General features: G+C 37.9%; 1 protein-coding gene across 10 annotated transcripts in view; it reads right to left on the bottom strand.

Annotated features, from left to right (window-relative positions):
• Positions 1-20,302, bottom strand: part of PPFIBP1 (PPFIA binding protein 1) — a 176,325-nt gene that overhangs the window by 12,973 nt on the left and 143,050 nt on the right. For 7 of the 10 annotated variants that reach the window (XM_036864858.1, XM_036864859.1, XM_036864860.1 and 4 more), the window contains 7 exons: positions 17,439-17,593; positions 7,496-7,611; positions 6,855-6,911; positions 5,506-5,566; positions 5,147-5,176; positions 2,549-2,720; positions 2,034-2,066 (listed from right to left, as the gene is read on the bottom strand). In XM_036864858.1, coding sequence (XP_036720753.1) covers positions 2,034-2,066; positions 2,549-2,720; positions 5,147-5,176; positions 5,506-5,566; positions 6,855-6,911; positions 7,496-7,611; positions 17,439-17,593 — 624 coding nt within the window. The remainder of the gene's footprint in view (positions 1-2,033; positions 2,067-2,548; positions 2,721-5,146; positions 5,177-5,505; positions 5,567-6,854; positions 6,912-7,495; positions 7,612-17,438; positions 17,594-20,302) is intronic. The other 3 variants (XM_036864861.1, XM_036864856.1, XM_036864857.1) reach the window with 1 other exon arrangement.

The following is a 20,302-nucleotide window of genomic DNA, read 5'->3' as shown; positions in this document are numbered from 1 at the left end:
TCTGTTGGTCTATAAACCAGTGACTTACAAAGAACATCCTGCAAATATTAAAAAATGGAACACAAATCTATGTTCTACTCTACAGCCTACTCTATTGTGTACCAAGTTCATTAACTTACAAATTACAACTTCTTCGAGATTCAAAGGTGGGATAGGATTACCATATTCCTTCCTTGACTGATTTGAATTCGTAATGAAATTATACTCAATCTTGCTACAGCACTTGGTACTGTTGACTACCTCCTCCAAAACTGTCATCTCCTTTAGCTTCCTGACATGACATGCTCTTAGATCTGTCATCTGAAAGTTTCTTTGCTGTAGCACTGTTTTCTCTTCTTCTTCCACTCCAAGATTCTGTCCTGGGTTCCCTCTGCAGGATCTTTTGACAAGCTCACGCACTCTGTGCTCAGCACGAAATGATGGCTTTGCTCATTTATAAGCAGCTGGTATCAGAATCTCTGAGCCTAATAATCTCTCTCCCCAGCTTCAGTATCTGAATGTCTGTGGATATTCCCAATTTGACGTGCCAGGGATATCTTGGACTCAACAAATCCATCCAATTTTCCTGAGAGTCTTCTCCTACATTTTTGTATTTCATATTTCATTAATACTAGTTAATTTTCTCCCTGTTACTCCAGTCCAAACTCTTTGTCATTTTCTTTTCATTCCCTCCTTTCCTTTGGCATTTACATCAAATTGTTTACCAAGTTCTGGCAATTCTTTGTACAAGAAATGTATTCCTACTTATCATGTAATGTTTCAGACACTGAGAGAAGAATGAACTGGGTCTTCATAAATTTTTCATTTGATATAAATCCATGCCAGTTGATTCTACCATAAAACAATAACATCCAAATCTGCTACTCTCAGACCTCCTAGCGCCAACTATCCTAGTTCTTTTAGCCGTCTTTTAACAGACGATCCCACACTAGCAAACACAAGGAATGCTGTTTCCTCAATGTGAGAATGTGCACTTTTATACAGCTAAGTAACAGTTGTACAAAAACCACAGGGACAGTGTTTCAGCAAGATCTAAAAGTTGCAGCGGCTGACTTTTCTATGAAGCAGAGCTGTGATTATAGGTTATGGTAAGCAGCATTTGCCTCTTAGCGTTGACAATGTATTTCTTCTAAGAAAGATGCAGAAACATTTGAAAATAGTTGTCTGAATAGATCATTTTTATTCACCCTGTGTTCATTCTGGACATTTAAGGCTGCAAAGAGAGAGGTCACCTTTGCTGATCTACATGAATACCTCTGTGGATATCTATACAAGGTAATAGGACCTACTGGGAAAACCCAAAAGAACATTTCCATCCAAATCCTACAGCCATGACGGTTACGGGTGTCCCTGAAAATGTTGCCCAGCCCACCTTTATTTTAAAAGCATCCTGTTTTTATTTTTATTTTGAGGATTTTTCCTCTACTGTATTCTGCCCTTTAAAGAGGAAAACTGAGCTTCCCCTCTCCTAAAATCGCTTTGGGGGTAACTCCTCAGATATCGCATAAAGTTACCTCTGCTGTCACTAAATGTCACCCGCATCTTCAAAGCAATGTGTCAGAAGAATGTTCCCCTAAGAGAAGTCAGTCTAAAATGAACGTTTTCAGTGTCTTCCACAGACCTGTTCGGCTAAAAACATTTCTTTCTGGAGGCTGGGGAAATGTAACCATGGAGAAGGAGTTGCAAGGCCCTGCGAGTTAGTGTGATGTGATATGTGCTTCAGGGTGAAGGAGCTGGATTTACGACACCAGGGCACTCCTGCCCTGCACTCGGATGGCCACTGGGCGCATCTAGGTCCTCGCAGAGCTGCTCGCAAGGTGTCATTAGCATGGGTTACAGCAGCATTTAGGCTTGGAAGCAAAGGCTCTACAGAGAGTCCTTTTGAGCGGAAGGAGGAAGGAACACTCTGGAGTAGAGGACTCCGTTTTCTGATGCTGCCAGCTCACTTTCTAGAGATTACAGACGCCAAAGAGCAGGGATTAGCTCGGCTGGGAGCGAGGCGCTGGCGAAGGAGGCATGCAGGGGTACGGTACCTAAGGTGGGTGCACTGGCACTTCGTTTACGATCTTCAGAAATCCCAACAATGCACACAATCACACGCAGCCCAATGGAGAGAACACAGGGGAATGACAAAATGAAACACAGATCAAACTCCTACTCACAAAATACACACAGTGGGAGGGAAGGCGGGCACCGCCCTGTGCTTCCGAGGCTACACACAGACTCCATCAGCAGTGTCAATATGGGGTTAATTTTATCCTCTTTCGGAATAGATGGGCAACTGCTTATAATGACGTCAGAGAGAATCACGGTTTTTGGTCTTTCCTTTAAGTTTACACCCAGAACAGAGAGCAGGGTGAGAGAGTCCACACCGAGCTATCTTTACCTCTGAATTAAGCCCACGGAAGCATTTTTTGCTAACTTTTCCCCCAAGTCATTCACCGTCATTTCTGAGAAAGAGAAATGTACAAATAGATGAATAAGGGAAAAGATTGATCTTTTCCTCATTCTGGAAGAATTAAGGCAAAGGCATTTTGGCCACACATACCCAAGTTTGGCGCACTTGCTGTCCTCTTGTTACTTTTGATTTTAAAAAAGCCACGACCAAAGGAAGATCTGGTTTTTCGAGTGCCAAAGGGATTGTCATCCACAGACGCATCGTGTCCCGGAGCTTTGTGCGGGAGGCTCCCAAATGCGCTGCTTTCCACCAGAGCTTTAGCCTGAGAGAGAAGTGATAATGAATGTGACACAGCACGAACGTGCATCATTATTAGTACATGCCCGGCACAGTACTAAACACGTTACACACATGATTTTATTTAAAAGAATAACTGAACTAACAAATTGATTACAAATGTCAAATGCCTTGTTAGAAGCTTAAAAAGGTCAGTTCTGAAAGCTACTTAAGGAACAACAATAAAGACATGTTCACCACTAATCTTAATCCATGTGTTTAGGGCTTTAAGTATTTAGGATAGATTTCGACATTCTCAAATTTTATTTTAATTTTATTTGTCTCATTCCCTCAAAGACATGGAGATAAAATATTATGTAACTAGAAGAGCAGTAGATTTCCTACTTTTCTATCATTTATGACAAAGATTTCGCTATTATATAGTTCTCAGTCTTTATAACTACATCGGTAGAAGCCCAATATAATGTAATTATTCTATAAAGTAGGCATTAGTCCCAAGCTTCTATACAAGCAGTATAAAGAGTTTCTACTCCAGTTATTTTAAATATTCCTCTCAAAGAATTAATAATAAAATGAAAGCAAAATCAGCAACTGTTTAAAATATATATTTTTTGAAACAGGATTCTGGGTTATATTCACATCTTGCCTGTGAGTTACCAAACATGGATCACCAGTTTTCAAAGACTGTGATATGTTCAGATACGCTTAACTAAACCCACTAAAGTTAAATTTTTCTTGATTGCTTCAGAAGCCACTTCAGATCTTTACAATATCTCAGGATCTTTTTCAAGAACTTCAATTGTGATTTTTAAATACAGGTATACCTCATTTTATTGCATCTCACTTTATTGTGCCTCGTAGATAATGTGTTTTTACAAACTGAAAGTTTGTGGCAACCCTGCATTGGTGCCATTTTTCCAAGAGCATTTGCTCATTTTGTGTCCCTATGTCACATTTTGGTAATTCTCACAATATTTCAAACTTTTTCATTACTATTATATGGAGATCTGTGACGTGACTTTTGATGTTACTATTGCAAAAAGATTACAACTTGCTGAAGGCTCAGATGAAAGTTAGCATTTTTCAGCAATAAAGCACTTTTTAATGAAGGTATGTACATTGTTTTTTTTTACACATACTGCTACCGCAGATGTAATAGACTACAGTATAGTGTAAACATAACTTTTATATGCACTGGGAAACAAAAAATTTGTGTGACTCACTTTATTGCAACATTTATTTTATTGCAATATTTGCAGTATTATGGTGGCCTGGACCTGCACCTGCAATATCTCCAAGGTATGCCTGTAGCTAATTTTTGAGCTTTTTGGTTATTTGAATTGGCAGTTATAGTAACATGGTCTCTTATATTGTTTTAGTATTATCCAAGGATTCTTTTGTTTGCATGTTCTCATTTCTTGAACATCTCTTGTCCTCTCTTTCTTTTTTGCAGAAGTGGAGAGAAGGGTGAGGGGATACAGGCTTTTAAGGTGGTTATTTTCCTCTATATATCTACCATTCATAGTAACTAAAAATGTACAAATGCCACAATGTAGTGGTACTGTTATTTATGTCTTAATGCTGATGCCAAAATCATTTCACACCACTTATTGAATTAGCAAGACAAAAAGAACAATGGCTTGAATTACAGCTGTGTTCACTGTCTGTGTTTTGTCAGTTATACCTGTATCACAACTCAAGGCACTAAGAGCCAACAGTCAAGGGACTGCATCTGGAGATAGTATGTCTACCGGACTATGACCTGTGCAAGGTTAATGACCGAAAATCAGACGAAAGAAGAACCAGAGCCCATGCTGATGATGCCTTTAAAAATACCAGAATGTTAGCTGCAGATGGACAGTGGTTATATAAAATAAACAGCTGGTGATCTTTCTAAGAAGGGCTTTTTGTGAAGCCTAAGGAAGGCCGGGTATGGTTATTATGATCACCAAATAGCGTGAATGAGAGTTTGGGGCTTTGTTTTTGTTTTTTTCAATAACTTATTGAGGTGAAAGTCATATAACATAAAAGTAACTATTTTAAAGTGAGCAATTCTGTGGCATTTATCACATTCACAGTGTTGTGCAACCAACACCTCTATCTAGTTCCAAAACATTTCCATCATTCTAAAGTAAAACTCCTTACTCACTAAGCAGTTTCTCTCCATTCCTATCGCCAACCTCTGGCAACCATCAGTCTATGTTCTATCTCTATGGATTTACTTATTCTGGTATTTCACATAGATGGATTCATGTCATATGTGATCTTTTGTGTTGGGCTTCATTCATTTGGCATGTTTTGCAGATTCTGAGAGTTTTGGTTTATTGGAGACATTTAAGCAGTCTTACGTATTACGTATTAAGCAGTCTTATGTATTATGTATTAAGAAGTCTACTATGTATATTAGAACTCCCAAACATTTTTACATTGTAATCTGGACATAAAAATTACCTCTGAAGGCTTCGGAATAGACTCCTTTTCCTGTTCAAAACAACAATAGTATTTAAGATTGTTATAGGTATCCTTTATCTAGTCAGAATTTCTCACATATATATATAATTCAACAAATTAAAATAAATTTACATCTATTCCTAAGCTACAAAATCTCACCTTCATTTATTTCCTACAATGTTTTATTAAAGTCTCCACTTTGGGCTTTACTTTCAATCTTTTATACTCATATTTCTTAATATTTATCATTAACTATGGTATCTAATAATTTTCCATTATTGAAACCACAAACGGGAAAAGATGAAGATCCCTAAATGTTTTCTTCTCAGGGTAACAGACAAAAGAAACACAGGACCAACCCCGTCTGATGACTCTTTCTTCAGATTGCCCAGGCTGCTAGACTTTTGCAGACTTGAAGTTCTAAAAATAACAATAACAACAATTATGATTAATAATAAGTGGCTCTGGTGTCACTGTTTCTAAGTAGAACGCCTTGGAAAGAAACTAAGATTGTATGTGAGTGGAAACCTGGAAATAAAAGAAAATCTGGATTTAGGCAGTCACTTATGTGCTTAACTAAATTATAATGTTCAGTTCTTTTAAAAGCAGGGGTGGTTAACGGCCCTGCCAATAACTCTAAATGTTCCGCACATGTCAGAATAGCTGGAAAAACACTTAGGACTATCCTGTGATGTCAATATTTGAAAATAAACCAGTGTTTTCCACGGATTAGTGGCGTATCCTTTGCAAATACACATACACACCGGGGACTTTTAAAATACTCATGTACTTTTTATGTATAATCATCCTAATGAAAATACAGGACAAAAGTTTTACTTTCCAATTTACAAAGGAATCAATTTTCTGAGTCTGGCAAAGCACTTCATTTTACAGTTCTAATCAAGCATAATAGAGGAATCCCTATTGTTGCCTATAATAACTCATGTACAATCCTAGTAAAGGCAGAGTGACAGTGTGAACATCTGGAGAGCCTTTCTCTTTCACATAAGTAGCATTCAATTATACGGAGCTGGTGTTACTCAAAAACTGAAGGCAGGAGTATGTGACCAGTTTAAAAACAGAGCGAAAAAAAGTAACATCTTTGCTCTAAGACACAGAATAATGTACTACACCAACAAAACCTTTAAAAGGCATTTCTCATGTATTTATGTGTAAATAAGTTGCTAGAAATGTTGACTACCAAATACAGTAAAAGATAACAGAGAGCAAAGAAAAGATCTCATCTTTGAGTACTGCTCTGAAAATAGATTTTCCTAATGTAATCCAGACATTAACTTGGATAAACTTAGCTATTAGGTCAGCTTATTAAGTTGAAAGTGCAAAAAACCACGGCAGCCTTGCCAGCCATCACATCATTCTCTGCGATGCTTTTCTGATACACTTATATCCAGAATATAAGTCAGTACAAAAATGAAATTAAAAGCACTGAACTTCAAATGAAAACTGATGAAGAAAGGCTAGGATGGCAGAAACCTGGCATGAGATAATGGTAAAAGAGCGAGTGTTGGTGTGTTACTTTACAAACTCCACTCCACCCCCCCCCCCAACCCAATCATTATGGCTGCATTAGTTCATTCATGCCTCAGAGTCATTTGTTTTTAATACTAAGTCATTGTTAGTGTAACAGAAGCTTCCCCTTTCCCAAGCATCAATCATATTTTTTTACATTTGATAAAACAGAACTTACGAAAGACTATCGCACAGTTGAGTTTCAACAGCAGAACCAAGGATTAGTTTTCCATCACTAAAATATTAAAGAAAAAAGGTATTTATGAGCTTCATGAAAAAAAAAAAGACCATATATATTCCAGCTGAACAGAATTGTCAAAAACAAAAAACTGTGCAAGGACAGTTATTTCTCTCTCTCTTTTTTGATGTTCTATTTAATTTTACTTGATCTAATTGTAAGATTAGGCAATTAATTTGGGAAGATGGTCCCCCCCAGATTCTATCTGCCTACAGAGGAACTACTGTATCCCTCTCCTGTCCCCTTCACAGCATCTTCCAAACAGCCTCAGGCACATACATGACTGCCACCAGTCTGCTTGCAATCCTTTGATGGCCACCTATGACCTAGGATATAAAATCCAAGTTCCCTAAAATCCCTGTCTAACCTAATCAGCACACCTCCCCAGCCTCATCTCCAGTTACTTCCTACTTCACACCTTTTATTTTAATAGTACAGAACTGCATGGGGTTCCCTGGCACAGGTCTTGCTATTTCTTGCTTCTCTGGGTAAAAGATTATGTCTGAAAATAGCACCCCTGCTTTTGGTGGATCTACTTTTCTGGTTATTTATATTGCGGTTAGATCATAAATGACATGTACTTCTCCTCAAATGACATCTCTGGCTTAGGAGGCAATTTCACTCTTTCAGACGTTTCCAAGCCTTTAGATGCTGGCAATAATGAAGGGATTGAAACTTGCAAGACGCTGGTGTGGAACTGTAATATAATAATAAAAGGCCAAAAATCAATCCAACAAACAAACAAAACACAAGCCACAGAGTAACAAAAAATAAATAAGACAATTAAGTGGTCTATTTATGGCTAAAATTTCATACACCTGTGTTTAGAACTCTATTCTTATATTTATAAAATGGTTTCAGGATATAAACATCTGTAAGTGTTAATCAGAGAAAACATTCTGGAAGAAAGTAATTTTTGAACTTGCTTCTGAAGAAGACACCAAATATTGAGAATAAGACATAAAACATATCATTAAGTAAGTTAATAGTAAAATCTAACAACTTTAAGCCCTGGTTGAAATCTTGGCCCTGACACACTTGCCTAAGTGACCTTGACCATAGGCAATCACTTAACTGCCTTAAACTTAGGCAAGTCAGTTTTCTCCTCTGTAAAATGACAATGGCAATGCCTACCTTACAGGGTTGCAATGATTTTAGATGAGATTTGGTTAAAGAGCTTCGTAAACAAAGCACGATTTCCATTTTAATTTCTACCGTTAGTCTAATATAGAACATTGGTCAAGCCAGTTAATTATTATTCTATATGTGAACAAGCTGACTAACTTCGATGAACAGAATTGACAAAAAGTGTAATTAAAACAAATTATAATAGACTTTGTGGCTATACTACTTAAACCATGTTGATTAATAGTAACAATATTATAGCAAAAACAACAAAAAAACATAATACATTTCCCCCAAAAAATGCTTTGTATATCCTAAGGATGGATTTGGTCAAAGGATTTCTAAACACTGGTTTTCAGTAATTTCTGACAACCAGAGAGGAGTTAGATTGTGAGCCACTCCATGAAGCAATAAATGAAACACTTCAAAAAATATTCCAGTAAAAAAATGAGTGAACTCACTTCTGCAAGTCAACCAATCTGAGACAGCTCTTGGCTTCTGCGAGTCAGCTAGTCAGGCAGGGACTCACACCAGGAACACACTTCTGAATGCCAGCCAGTCAACAACAGTCTCGCCTTCACAACCACATACAGCTGACGTCAACTCACTCCTGCCACTGAGAGCCCAACCCCTGAGCTCCTGGCATCCTAAAAACCCTCCATATGATCCACTCAAAGAGAATGTCCTTGACCAGCAAAGTTCACTTACTTAAATAAGCAATAAATTCAGCTTGGTGATTTTTGTTTCAGTTACTGAGTGGTATTCTCACTCTGTGATACTATAAAAGGTTATAAAATGTGCAGTCTGTTAAAGTAACCAGACTGGGCACAAGATGGAGTCACTCATGCTAAGCCCCATGTTAGCAAGCCTGAAAATAACTAAATTTTCTCTGCTTGGCTCTCCCAGAAAAGGAAGGCCTAGGTCAACCAGTCAGCACTTCCTGCTCAGCACAAGTTACCTGGCTGGGCCCCAAGACCACTCTTTGCTCCATGTAAGGAAATAACCCTGCTTTAACCAATCAGCAAATGCCAAGTAAGACTTCTCGGTTCCTGCTCCCTTCCACCTATAAAAGTCAAGGGGATGTTGCTGGATTCATGAATCACTGAATAAAGCCAACAAGATCTTTAAAATTTACTCAGTTGAATTTTGTTCCTTAACAAGTCGTATTACTATAAAATAGGAGATTACTTAACTATCATTTTTTTCAGTTTGAATCTTTATGATTCATCCTGGGCAATTTATTTAGCCACCATCCCCGTTTCCTGAAGTGCATGTACTTCCTTGGGTTCCTAATCACAGGGAAAAATAGCTACACTAGCAGACTGACCCATTCTCTTGATTTCCTTTCAAACTTTAGATCTTTCACTCCATGCTCAAATCACCCTCCTGGCTTTTCTTTTAAAATGAGGCTGAACACCCTCAATCCTCCTCAAATCATTCTTATTCCAAGCTAAAAATCTGTGATTAAACTACAATTCACATAGCAAAGACTTCTTTTGGTAAGGATATGAGATTCTCTAGGTGTATCCTCTGTAAAAGCAGCCTCTTTCTATAAATGTAGCACATGCCTTGGCTACCATACGTTATTTTTTTCTTTCAGTATAAATATTTAACAATTAGGGGATTTTTGACGGTGAGCCACAGCCACCCCCTGCCTCTGCAGGAGACCCTCCAGTGCTAGCAGATAAAGAAACAGAAGCCAAAGACCTGTTAGCAGGAAAGTCAGCACTGGAACTCAGGACTTTTGACTGCAGAGACCACCCACACACTTCCACGTCTTCTGTCTCTCTCAAGGCCCAGCCCTGTCTTCTGAAGAGAGACCATGTGGCTGACAGGCTCTTGGTGCTCTGGCCTGGTGTCAGGCCTGAGCCTCTGAGGTGGGAGAGCCGAGTTCAGGACATTGGTCCACCAGAGACCTCCCAGCCCCATGTAATATCAAGCAGCAAAAGCTCTCCCAGAGATCTCCATCTCAACACGAAGACCCAGCTCCACGCAACGACCAGCAAGCTCCAGTACTGGACACCCAATGCCAAACAACTAGAAAGACAGAACACAACCCCACCCATTAGCAGAGCAGCTGCCTAAAATCATACTAAGTTCAAAGACACCCCAAAACAAACCACCAGATGTGGTCCTGCCCACCAGAAAGACAAGATCCAGCCTCATCCACCAGAACACAGGCACCAGTCCCCTCCACCAGGAAGCCTACACAACCCACTGAACCAACCTTACCCACTGGGAGCAGACATCAAAAACAACGGGAACTACAAACATGCACCCTGTGAAACGGAGACCCCAAACACAGTAAGTTAAGCAAGATGAGAAGACAGAGAAATACACAGCAGATGAAGGAGCAAAGTAAAAACTCACCAGACCAAACAAATGAAGAGGAAATAGGCAGTCTACCTGAAAAAGAATTCAGAGTAATGGTAGTAAAGATGATCCAAAATCTTGGAAACAGAATGGAGAAAATACAAGAAACGTTTAACAAGGACCTAGAAGAACTAAAGAGCAAACAAACAATGATGAATAACACAATAAATGAAATTAAAAATTCTTTAAAAGGAATCAAGAGCAGAATAACTGAGGCAGAAGAATGAATGGATAAGTGACCTGGAAGATAAAATAATGGAAATAACTACCGCAGAGCAGAAAAAAGACAAAAGATTGAAAAGAATTGAGGACAATCTCAGAGACCTCTGGGACAACATTAAATGCACCAACATTCGAAATACAGGAGTCCCAGAAAAAGAAGAGAAAAAAAAAGGGACTGAGAAAATATTTGAAGAGATTATAGTTGAAAACTTCCCTAATATGGGTAAAGAAATAGTCAATCAAGTCCAGGAAGCGCAGAGAGTACCATACAGGATAAATCCAAGGAGAAACATGCCAAGACACATATTAATCAAACTATCAAAAATTAAATATAAGGAAAAAATATTAACAGCAGCAAGGGAAAAGCAACAATTAACACACAAGGGAATCCCCATAAGGTTAACAGCTGACCTTTCAGCAGAAACTCTTCAAGACAGAGGAAGTGGCAGGACATATTTAAAGTGATGAAAAGGAAAAACCTACAACCAAGATTACTCTACCCAGCAAGGACCTCATTCAGATTAGATGAAAAAATCAAAACCTTTACAGATAAGCAAAAGCTAACAGGATTCAGCACCACCAAACCAGCTCTACAACAAATGTTAAAGGAACTTCTCTAGACAGGAAACACAAGAGAAAGAAAAGACTTACAATAACAAACCCCAAACAATTAAGAAAATGGTAATAGGAACATACATATTGATAACTACCTTAAATGTAAATGGATTAAATGCTCCCACCAAAAGACGTAGACAGGCTGTATGGATACAAAAACAAGACCTGTACATATGCTATCTACAAGAGATCCACTTCAGACCTAGGGACACATACAGACTGAAAGTGAGGGGATAGAAAAAGATATTCCATGCAAATGGAAATCAAAAGAAAGCTGGAGTAGTAATTCTCATATCAGACAAAACAGACTTTAAAATAAAGACTATTACAAGAGACAAAGGACACTACATAATGATCAAGGGATCAATCCAAGAAAAAGAGATAACAATTGTAAATATTTAAGCACCCAACATAGGAGCACCTCAATACATAAGGCAAATGCTAACAGCCATAAAAGGGGAAATCGACAGTAACAAAACAATAGTAGGGGACTTTAACACCCCACTTTCACCAATGGACAGATCATCCAGGCAGAAAATAAATAAGCAAATACAAGCTTTCAATGATACATTAAACAAGATGGACTTAATTGATATTTATAGGATATTCCATCCAAAAACAGCAGATTACACTTTCTTCTCAGGTGCTCATCGAACATTCTCAAGGACAGATCATATCTTGGATCACAAATCAAGGCTTGGTAAATTTAAGAAAATTGAAATCGTATCAAGTATCTTTTCTGACCACAATGCTATGAGATGAGATATCAATTACAGGAAAAAATCTGTAAGAAGTACAAATACATGGAGGCTAAACAATACACTACTAAATAACCAAGAGATCACTGAAGAAATCAAAGAGGAAATCAAAAAATACCGAGAAACAAATGACAATGAAAACACGATGACCCAAAACCTGTGGGATGCAGCAAAAGCAGTTCTAAGAGGGAAGTTTATAGTAATACAATCCTACCTCAAGAAACAAGAAACAACTCAAATAAACAACCTAACCTTACACCTAAAGCAATTAGAGAAAGAAGAACCAAAAAAATCCCAAAGTTAGCAGAAGGAAAGAAGTCATAAAGATCAGATCAGAAATAAATGAAAAAGAAATGAAGGAAACGATAGCAAAGATCAATAAAACTAAAAGATGGTTCTTTGAGAAGATAAACAAAATTGATAAACCGTTAGCCAGACTCATCAAGAAAAAAAGGGAGAAGACTCAAATCAATAGAATTCAAAATGAAAAGGAGAAGTAACAACTGACACTGCAGAAATACAAAGGATCATGAGAGATTACTGCAAGCAACTATATGCCAATAAAATGGACAACCTGGAAGAAATGGACAAATTCTTAGAAAAGCACAACCTTCCGAGATTGAACCAGGAAGAAATAGAAAATTTAAACAAACCAATCACAAGCACTGAAATTGAAACTGTGATTAAAAATCTTCCAACAAACAAAAGCCCAGGACCAGATGGCTTCATAGGCGAATTCTATCAAACACTTAGAGAAGAGCTAACACCTATCCTTCTCAAACTCTTCCAAAATATAGCAGAGAGAGGAACACTCCCAAACTCATTCCACGAGACCACCATCACCCTGATACCAAAACCAGACAAAGATGCCACAAAAAAAGAAAACTACAGGCCAATATCACTGATGAACATAGATGCAAAAATCCTCAACAAAATACTAGCAACCAGAATCCAACAGCACATTAAAAGGATCATACAACATGATCAAGTGGGGTTTATCCCAGGAATGCAAGGATTCTTCAATATACACAAATCAATCAATGTGATAAACCATATTAACACACTGAAGGAAAAAAACCATATGATCATCTCAATAGATGCAGAGAAAGCTTTCGACAAAATTCAACACACATTTATGATAAAAACTCTCCAGAAAGTAGGCATAGAGGGAACTTACCTCAACATAATAAAGGCCATATATGACAAACCCACAGCTAACATCGTACTCAATGGTGAAAAACTGAAACCATTTCCACTAAGATCAGGAACAAGACAAGGTTGCCCACTCTCACCAATATTATTCAACATAGCTTTGGAAGTTTTAGTCACAGCAATCAGAGAAGAAAAAAGAAATAAAAGGAATACAAACTGGAAAAGAAGAAGTAAAACTGTCACTGTTTGCAGATGACACGATACTATACGTAGAGAATCCTAAAGATACCACCAGAAACTACTAGAGCTAATCAATGAATTTGGTAAAGTAGCAGGATACAAAATTAATGCACAGAAATCTCTTGCATTCCCATACACTAATGATGAAAAAGCTGAAAGAAAAGTTAAGGAAACACTCCCATTTACCATTGCAACAAAAAGAATAAAATACCTAGGAATAAACCTACCAAAGGAGACAAAAGACCTGTATGCAAAAAACTATAAGACACTGATGAAAGATATTAAAGATGATACAAATAGATGGAGAGATATACCATGTTCTTGGATTGGAAGAATCAACATTGTGAAAATGACTCTACTACCCAAAGCAATCTACAGATTCAATGCAATCCCTATCAAATTACCAATGGCATTTTTCACAGAACTAGAACAAAAATTTTCACAATTTGTAGGGAAACACAAAAGACCCCGACTAGCCAAAGCAATCTTGAGAAAGAAAAACGGAGCTGGAGGAATCAGGCTCCATGACTTCAGACTATACTACAAAGCTACAGTAATCAAGACAGTATGGTACTGGCACTAAAACAGAAATATAGATCAATGGAACAGGATAGTAAGCCCAGAGACAAACCCATGCACATATGGTCACCTTATTTTTGATAAAGGAGGCAAGAATATACAATGGAGAAAAGACAGCCTCTTCAATAAGTGGTGCTGGGAAAACTGGGCAACTACATGTAAAAGAATGAAATTAGAACACTCCCTAACACCATACACAAAAATAAACTCAAAATGGATTAAAGACCTAAATGTAAGGCCAGACACTATCAAACTCTTAGAGGAAAACATAGGCAGAACACTCCATGACATAAATCACAGCAAGATCCTTTCTGACCCACCTCCTAGAAAAATGGAAATAAAAACAAAAATAAACAAATGGGACCTAATGAAACTTAAAAGCTTTTGCACAGCAAAGGAAAACATAAACGAGACGAAAAGACAACCCTCAGAATGGGAGAAAATAGTTGCAAATGAAGCAACCGACAAAGGATTAATCTCTAAAACATATAAGCAGCTCATGCAGCTCAATATCAAAAAACAAACAACCCAATCCCAAAATGGGCAGAAGACCTAAATAGACATTTCTCCAAAGAAGATATACAGATTGCCAACAAACACATGAAAGGATGCTCAACATCACTAATCATTAGAGAAATGCAAATCAAAAGTACAATGAGGTATCACCTTACACCGGTCAGAATGGCCATCATCAAAAAATCTACAAACAATAAATGCTGGAGAGGGTGTGGAGAAAAGGGAACCCTCTTGCACTGTTGGTGGGAATGTAAATTGATACAGCCACTATGGAGAGCAGTATGGAGGGTCCTCAAAAAACTAAAAATAGAACTACCATATGACCCAGCAATCCCACTACTGGGCATATACCCTGAGAAAACCATAAGTCAAAAAGTGTCGTGTACCACAGTGTTCAGTGCAGCTCTATTTACGATAGCCAGGACATGGAAGCAACCTAAGTGTCCACTGACAGATGAATGGATAAAGAAGATGTGGCACATATATGCAGTGGAATATTACTCAGCCATAAAAAGAAATGAAACTGAGTTATTTGTAGTGAGGTGGATGGACCTAGAGTCTGTCATACAGAGTGAAGTAAGTCAGAAAGAGAAAAACAAATACCGTATGCTAACACATATATATGGAATCTTAAAAAGAAAAAAGTTTCTGAAGAACTTAGCTGTAGGACAGGAATAAAGACACAGACGTAGAGAATGGACTTGAGGACACAGGGAATGAAAAGGGTAAGCTGGGACAAAGTGAGAGAGCAGCATTGACATATATACACTACCAAATGTAAAACAGATAGCTAGTGGGAAGCAGCCGCATAGCACAGGGAGATCAGCTTGGTGCTTTGTGACCACCTAGAGGGGTGGGATAGGGAGGGTGGGAGGGAGACGCAAGAGGGAGGAGATATGGGGATGTATGTATATGTATAGCTGATTCACTTTGTTATACAGCAGAAACTAACACACCATTGTAAAGCAATTATACTCCAATAAAGATGTTAAAAAAAAAAAATTAGGGGATTTTTTCCCTCTAAAATAGCTCTTATTCCTTAACTGATTCCTTGGGTTTTTTTCCTTTCCATTTTATTGAGATGTAATCGACATATAGCCACCGTATAAGTTTTAGGTGTACAGGATAACGACTTGACATACCTACACTGTGATATGATTATCACAGTTGAGTTTAGTTAAACTAACATCTATCACCTCATATAGATACCAGAAAAAAAAAAATTTTTCCTTGTCATGAGAACTTTTAGGATCTACTCTCTTAGCAGCAGCTTTCAAATATACAATATAGCAATGTTAACTGTAGTCACCATGCTGTTCTTTACATCCTCAGTACTTAGTTGTAGCCAGAAGTTCATACTTTTTGACTATCTTCATCCAATTCCCCTTCCCGCTAATTCCTTGTAACGGCATATTTTAGCTCTCTCTTACATTTAAAAAAGAAATGCTGCTTTCTCCTTGAATTCACTTTCATTCAATTCAAATTTCATATTCTCATTACGTAATTATGAGCAACTGATATAAAAAATAAATATGCCATTTGATTTCTTCTCGCTACTTACAATAAAATGTTAGAAGAGAGGTGACCAAAGAAGCAACTGTTAAATATAAAGGAGCCAAGATTATTTACTTGAAAAATTAAACTGTTTCTCATTCCTAGTCTCCCTAGACGGAACATTACATATTAAAATTCAGAAATGGTTTCAGGGCAAAGATCAAGCACAGGTGCTGTCAGGAAAACAGTCTTAAGATGAAGCCACAGGTGTGGCTTTGTGAAGACAGGAAAATTCAAGGTGGTGCTGTCTCATTGAACCTTTCAAAAAGATCAAAAACTCTAAAAACAAAGGGATATCCCATAGTGGCCTTACAGGGAACCTAAGGCAGTAAAGGGCTTTTTGTGAAGGTATTTGCGGATATGCTTTTATCTAATGGAGTGGATTAAGCTCAGTAGTTGTGGCGCACGGGCTTAGCTGCTCTGCAGCATGTGGGATCTTCCCAGACCAGGGCTTGAACCCATGTCCGCTGCGCTGGCAGGCGGATTCTTAACCACTGCGCCACCAGGGAAGTCCCTCTAGTTGCTTTTTTCAAGTTTAACAAAGTCAGGGGGAAATTTTCTTCCATGATCTATTTTTTAAAAAAACTGAAAGCAGTCACTGTTTATTAACTGACCAGATTACAAAAATAATCATGGTAGACATCTTAGTTCATCCTTCTAATAGACCTGTTGATCTGGTCTACCCTATTGCCAACATCTCTACCTTCTAAAAAGTGGGTGGTCTTTTTCTTCACTCCACCTCATGAAGATAATTTGACGGGCCATAGGAAGGCGTTTGCTTCTTTGAAGCATTTTTCAACACTACAGATCCCGTAAATCAGATCCTCCATGCAGATGACTCCATATTTACCAAGAAATCAATCAATCAATGTGTTATCTGTCAGGGCAATTTGCTTCTTATTGTTTTGCCATAACTACGCTGGTAGATCAGTTCACCTGCTGACTTCAGGTTTGGGTACCCCCAGGCAATACATGGCTCCACAATCCCCAGCATGTTAACTGAAGTCCATCATCTTTCACAGTTACCACCACAGTGACTAAAATAAATTTACATAATCTCACTTCACCTCCACTTTACTTATTCCCTACTTATTCTTTAGGAAGTAGATTATAATCTAGTACTGAAGATGACATCCATCTCCAAGGGATTCATATGTCTTTCCTGAATTACATAAGCGGTTTTGACACTGCCCAAGTGTTTATTTATTAATAAAGAGAGGGAAAAAAACACACATTTCAAATAAAGACCTGGAGGTCACAATAATTGCCAGGACAAAGCAAGTCAGTAATCCAACTGAGAAAAGAACCCGTCTTTGATGTTATCAATGGCACTTTAACTTTCAATGAGAGAGTCTCTTTAACATGAAGAAACTATTGAGTCTATAAATACCTCTTCTGGAGCACTTGTGTTAAATGGGTCATGACTGGGAGATCCCATTACCGGCGTAGATGACAGGTTTTTCTCCAGATCACTAAAGCCCTGGGCGTCCAGCAAAGTGGAGAAGGAACTGGAAGGGAGCAGGTCTTCAAAGTCGCCATCTTGGCCTAAGCAACGACAAAGCGGAAAGTGGACACCAGCAACTCTTCATTTTTTACTTTTGGAGGAAGATAAGAATCCCAATTATCCTGAATATAAAAAATTTTCTGATCCTTAAAAATCAAAGAGTCAACTCCTGGCATCACTTGAAGAACAAAAACGTGGGACCTAGGAAACAGCATCTTAAACTGTGGGCACCTAAGGCCCAGGGACTCTTGGGCCACATGAGTATCCAGTAGTGGTATTAGTAGAGGTATTAATTACTAGTGGTTTAATAGACACAATCATAGACTCACAGCATTGATGTTAAAAGTTAACTTAGTCCAACAACCCTCCTGTAATTCTGTGTCAACATTTGGGGCTTTATAAATTTTAGTTCAGAAATAACCCAGTTGAGGAATACCAGTGGTACAACAAAACTGATTCTGAACAGCAACAAAGTCACCATTTAGACAACTCCATTTTCATTGCTACTGTGCTCTTGAAAAAACGTAGACAGGAAAAAAGGAAAAGAAGAAAAAATAGATGACCCTTTGATCCCTCTTAAGAGGATCCTTTTTTGCCATTCATTTCATTTTAAAGTAGAAAGAATGGCCTAATGGAGAGAAGGAACCACGTAACCAGCAAACCAGCAACTCTGAGAATTTTTTTACATCTCTAGAAATGAAAAGGATTAAGTGCTGAACAACAGTGCCAGATATTCTTTTTTTACAAATAGAATGGTCCTTCCAACTATTCTCTGAATAATACAAAATGGCAAATCATATACTTGTTTAAAGATACTAACTAGACATAGCTTCTTAATTTAGGTTTTTATTAGATTTTTACTCTAATTTTATTAGAATTTAGGTGTTCTTAAAATTGCCTGAGGATTACCTAAATAAATATAAAACCTAGTGAGAAATCACTGTTTACATAACTCTTCAATAGAACAGGACATAATTTTCAATGGTTTATAAAAATCTATCCTGCTGTACATGGCTAAAAGCTATCTCTTTTAATTATGTATTTATATGCGTAGAAAAAAAAGGCCAGAAAGAATTACATGAAAATGCCAGCAATGATCATGCCAGTGCAATTTTGAGTGATTTTTTTACCCTTTCTATCTGTTTTCCAAGTGTCTTACAATGTAGTCTAATTACAGAAATCAATCTGCTCTTCCTTGATTTTTAAATATTAGAATTATAGTGTTGAGATTCTATAAAATCAAACAATGTTTTAAATGCTATGACTATGTAAAAATTAATTACTTGAGAATTTGCAATATTCCTTAGGAGACTCCTGTGAAGGTTTAGAAAATGGTGAGTGGTAAGAATTGTCATAAGTCTACACTGATAATTAGAGGTTCATTTGCTCATTCAGATATTTATAAAGTCTTAATAATAGACCTTCTGGACAAAAAGATGAAGATCCATTTTTTTCAAAGATCCTGGTCTAAAGCAGAATTTTCTTTCTTTGTGAACCCATCAAGATTAAAATTTCAAAATCCAAGTGTCCCATGAGTACCTTCCAAAAGACTTATTTATTTCCAGCACTTACTTTTTTTTTTTAATAGCTACTGATATGTGTAATTCTAGGTAATTTCTTTTTTTTTTTTTAACATCTTTATTGGAGTATAATTGCTTTACAATGGTGTGTTACTTTCTGCTTTATAACAAAGTAAATCAGTTATACATATACATATATCCCCATATCTCTTCCCTCTTGCATCTCCCTCCCTCCCACCCTCCCTATCCCACCCCTCTAGCTGGTCACAAAGCACCGAGCTGATCTCCCTGTGCTATGCGGCTGCTTCCCACTAGCTATCTATTTTACATTTGTTAGCCAGCACTTACTTTCAAAGCAAGTAACCCCAACTAGGCAGTGCTAATGAACAAGAGAACTTTCAAAGTTCTTCACATTTTTGCGTGTTTTGAATGACCCCCAAAGCTTTGCCACATTTGTGGATGGCCAACTGGCCCATCAGCAGATAAAATAATAATAAATACAACAAAATGCATACTATCTTTACCTAGATGTTTTACAGATTTTTTAAAAACACATTAAAAGCTGAACACAATCCCCCTCAACCACTTCCATGTTCCTTCTCTAGGCTTCCCCCTCTTGGTAAATGGAACCATCATCTGCTAGTTGCTTTAGTCACAAATGTTGATCTTTCTTGATGCCTTCTTCTTCTTCACTCTCCTAATCTAATTCATCACACTATCGAGTTGATTCTAACACCAAAATACATTTCCAATCAGCACCATCAGATCTTCCCACTGCAATACTGCAAGGGCCTCTTGATTGACTTCCCTTCCTTCCAACACTGCTGGAATAGTCCCAGCGGTCCATAGTCCACGACGGTCCATTTGTCACAAAGATCATGCGGTTGACTTGTTCAGACCATTCAGTGGATCCCTCTGGGCTCGAATAAGAGCTGAACCTCTCACCTTGCATGACCCGGCCGTGCTCACCTCTATTATCTCATCTTGTCTCACTCTCCCCCCTGCTCACTACCTTCCAGGTACACTGGTCTCCTTTTGTTTTTTAATAAACACACCAAGGTCTTCTTTCCCCAAGGTCCTTGCAGGTGCTGTCCTTCTTTCTCTCTGCAATGTTACCTAATCAACTCCGTGGAGAGGCTCTCTCTGGGCAACCAACCAACAGTGTACTCATCAGCCGACACACTTTCTGGCAGAGAACAGATGCCTAATAACATCACTGAATGAATGAAA

Source organism: Balaenoptera musculus, chromosome 10 (assembly GCF_009873245.2).
Source record: "Balaenoptera musculus isolate JJ_BM4_2016_0621 chromosome 10, mBalMus1.pri.v3, whole genome shotgun sequence".
NCBI lineage: Eukaryota > Metazoa > Chordata > Mammalia > Artiodactyla > Balaenopteridae > Balaenoptera > Balaenoptera musculus.
This window is presented reverse-complemented; position numbering and strand designations above follow the sequence as displayed.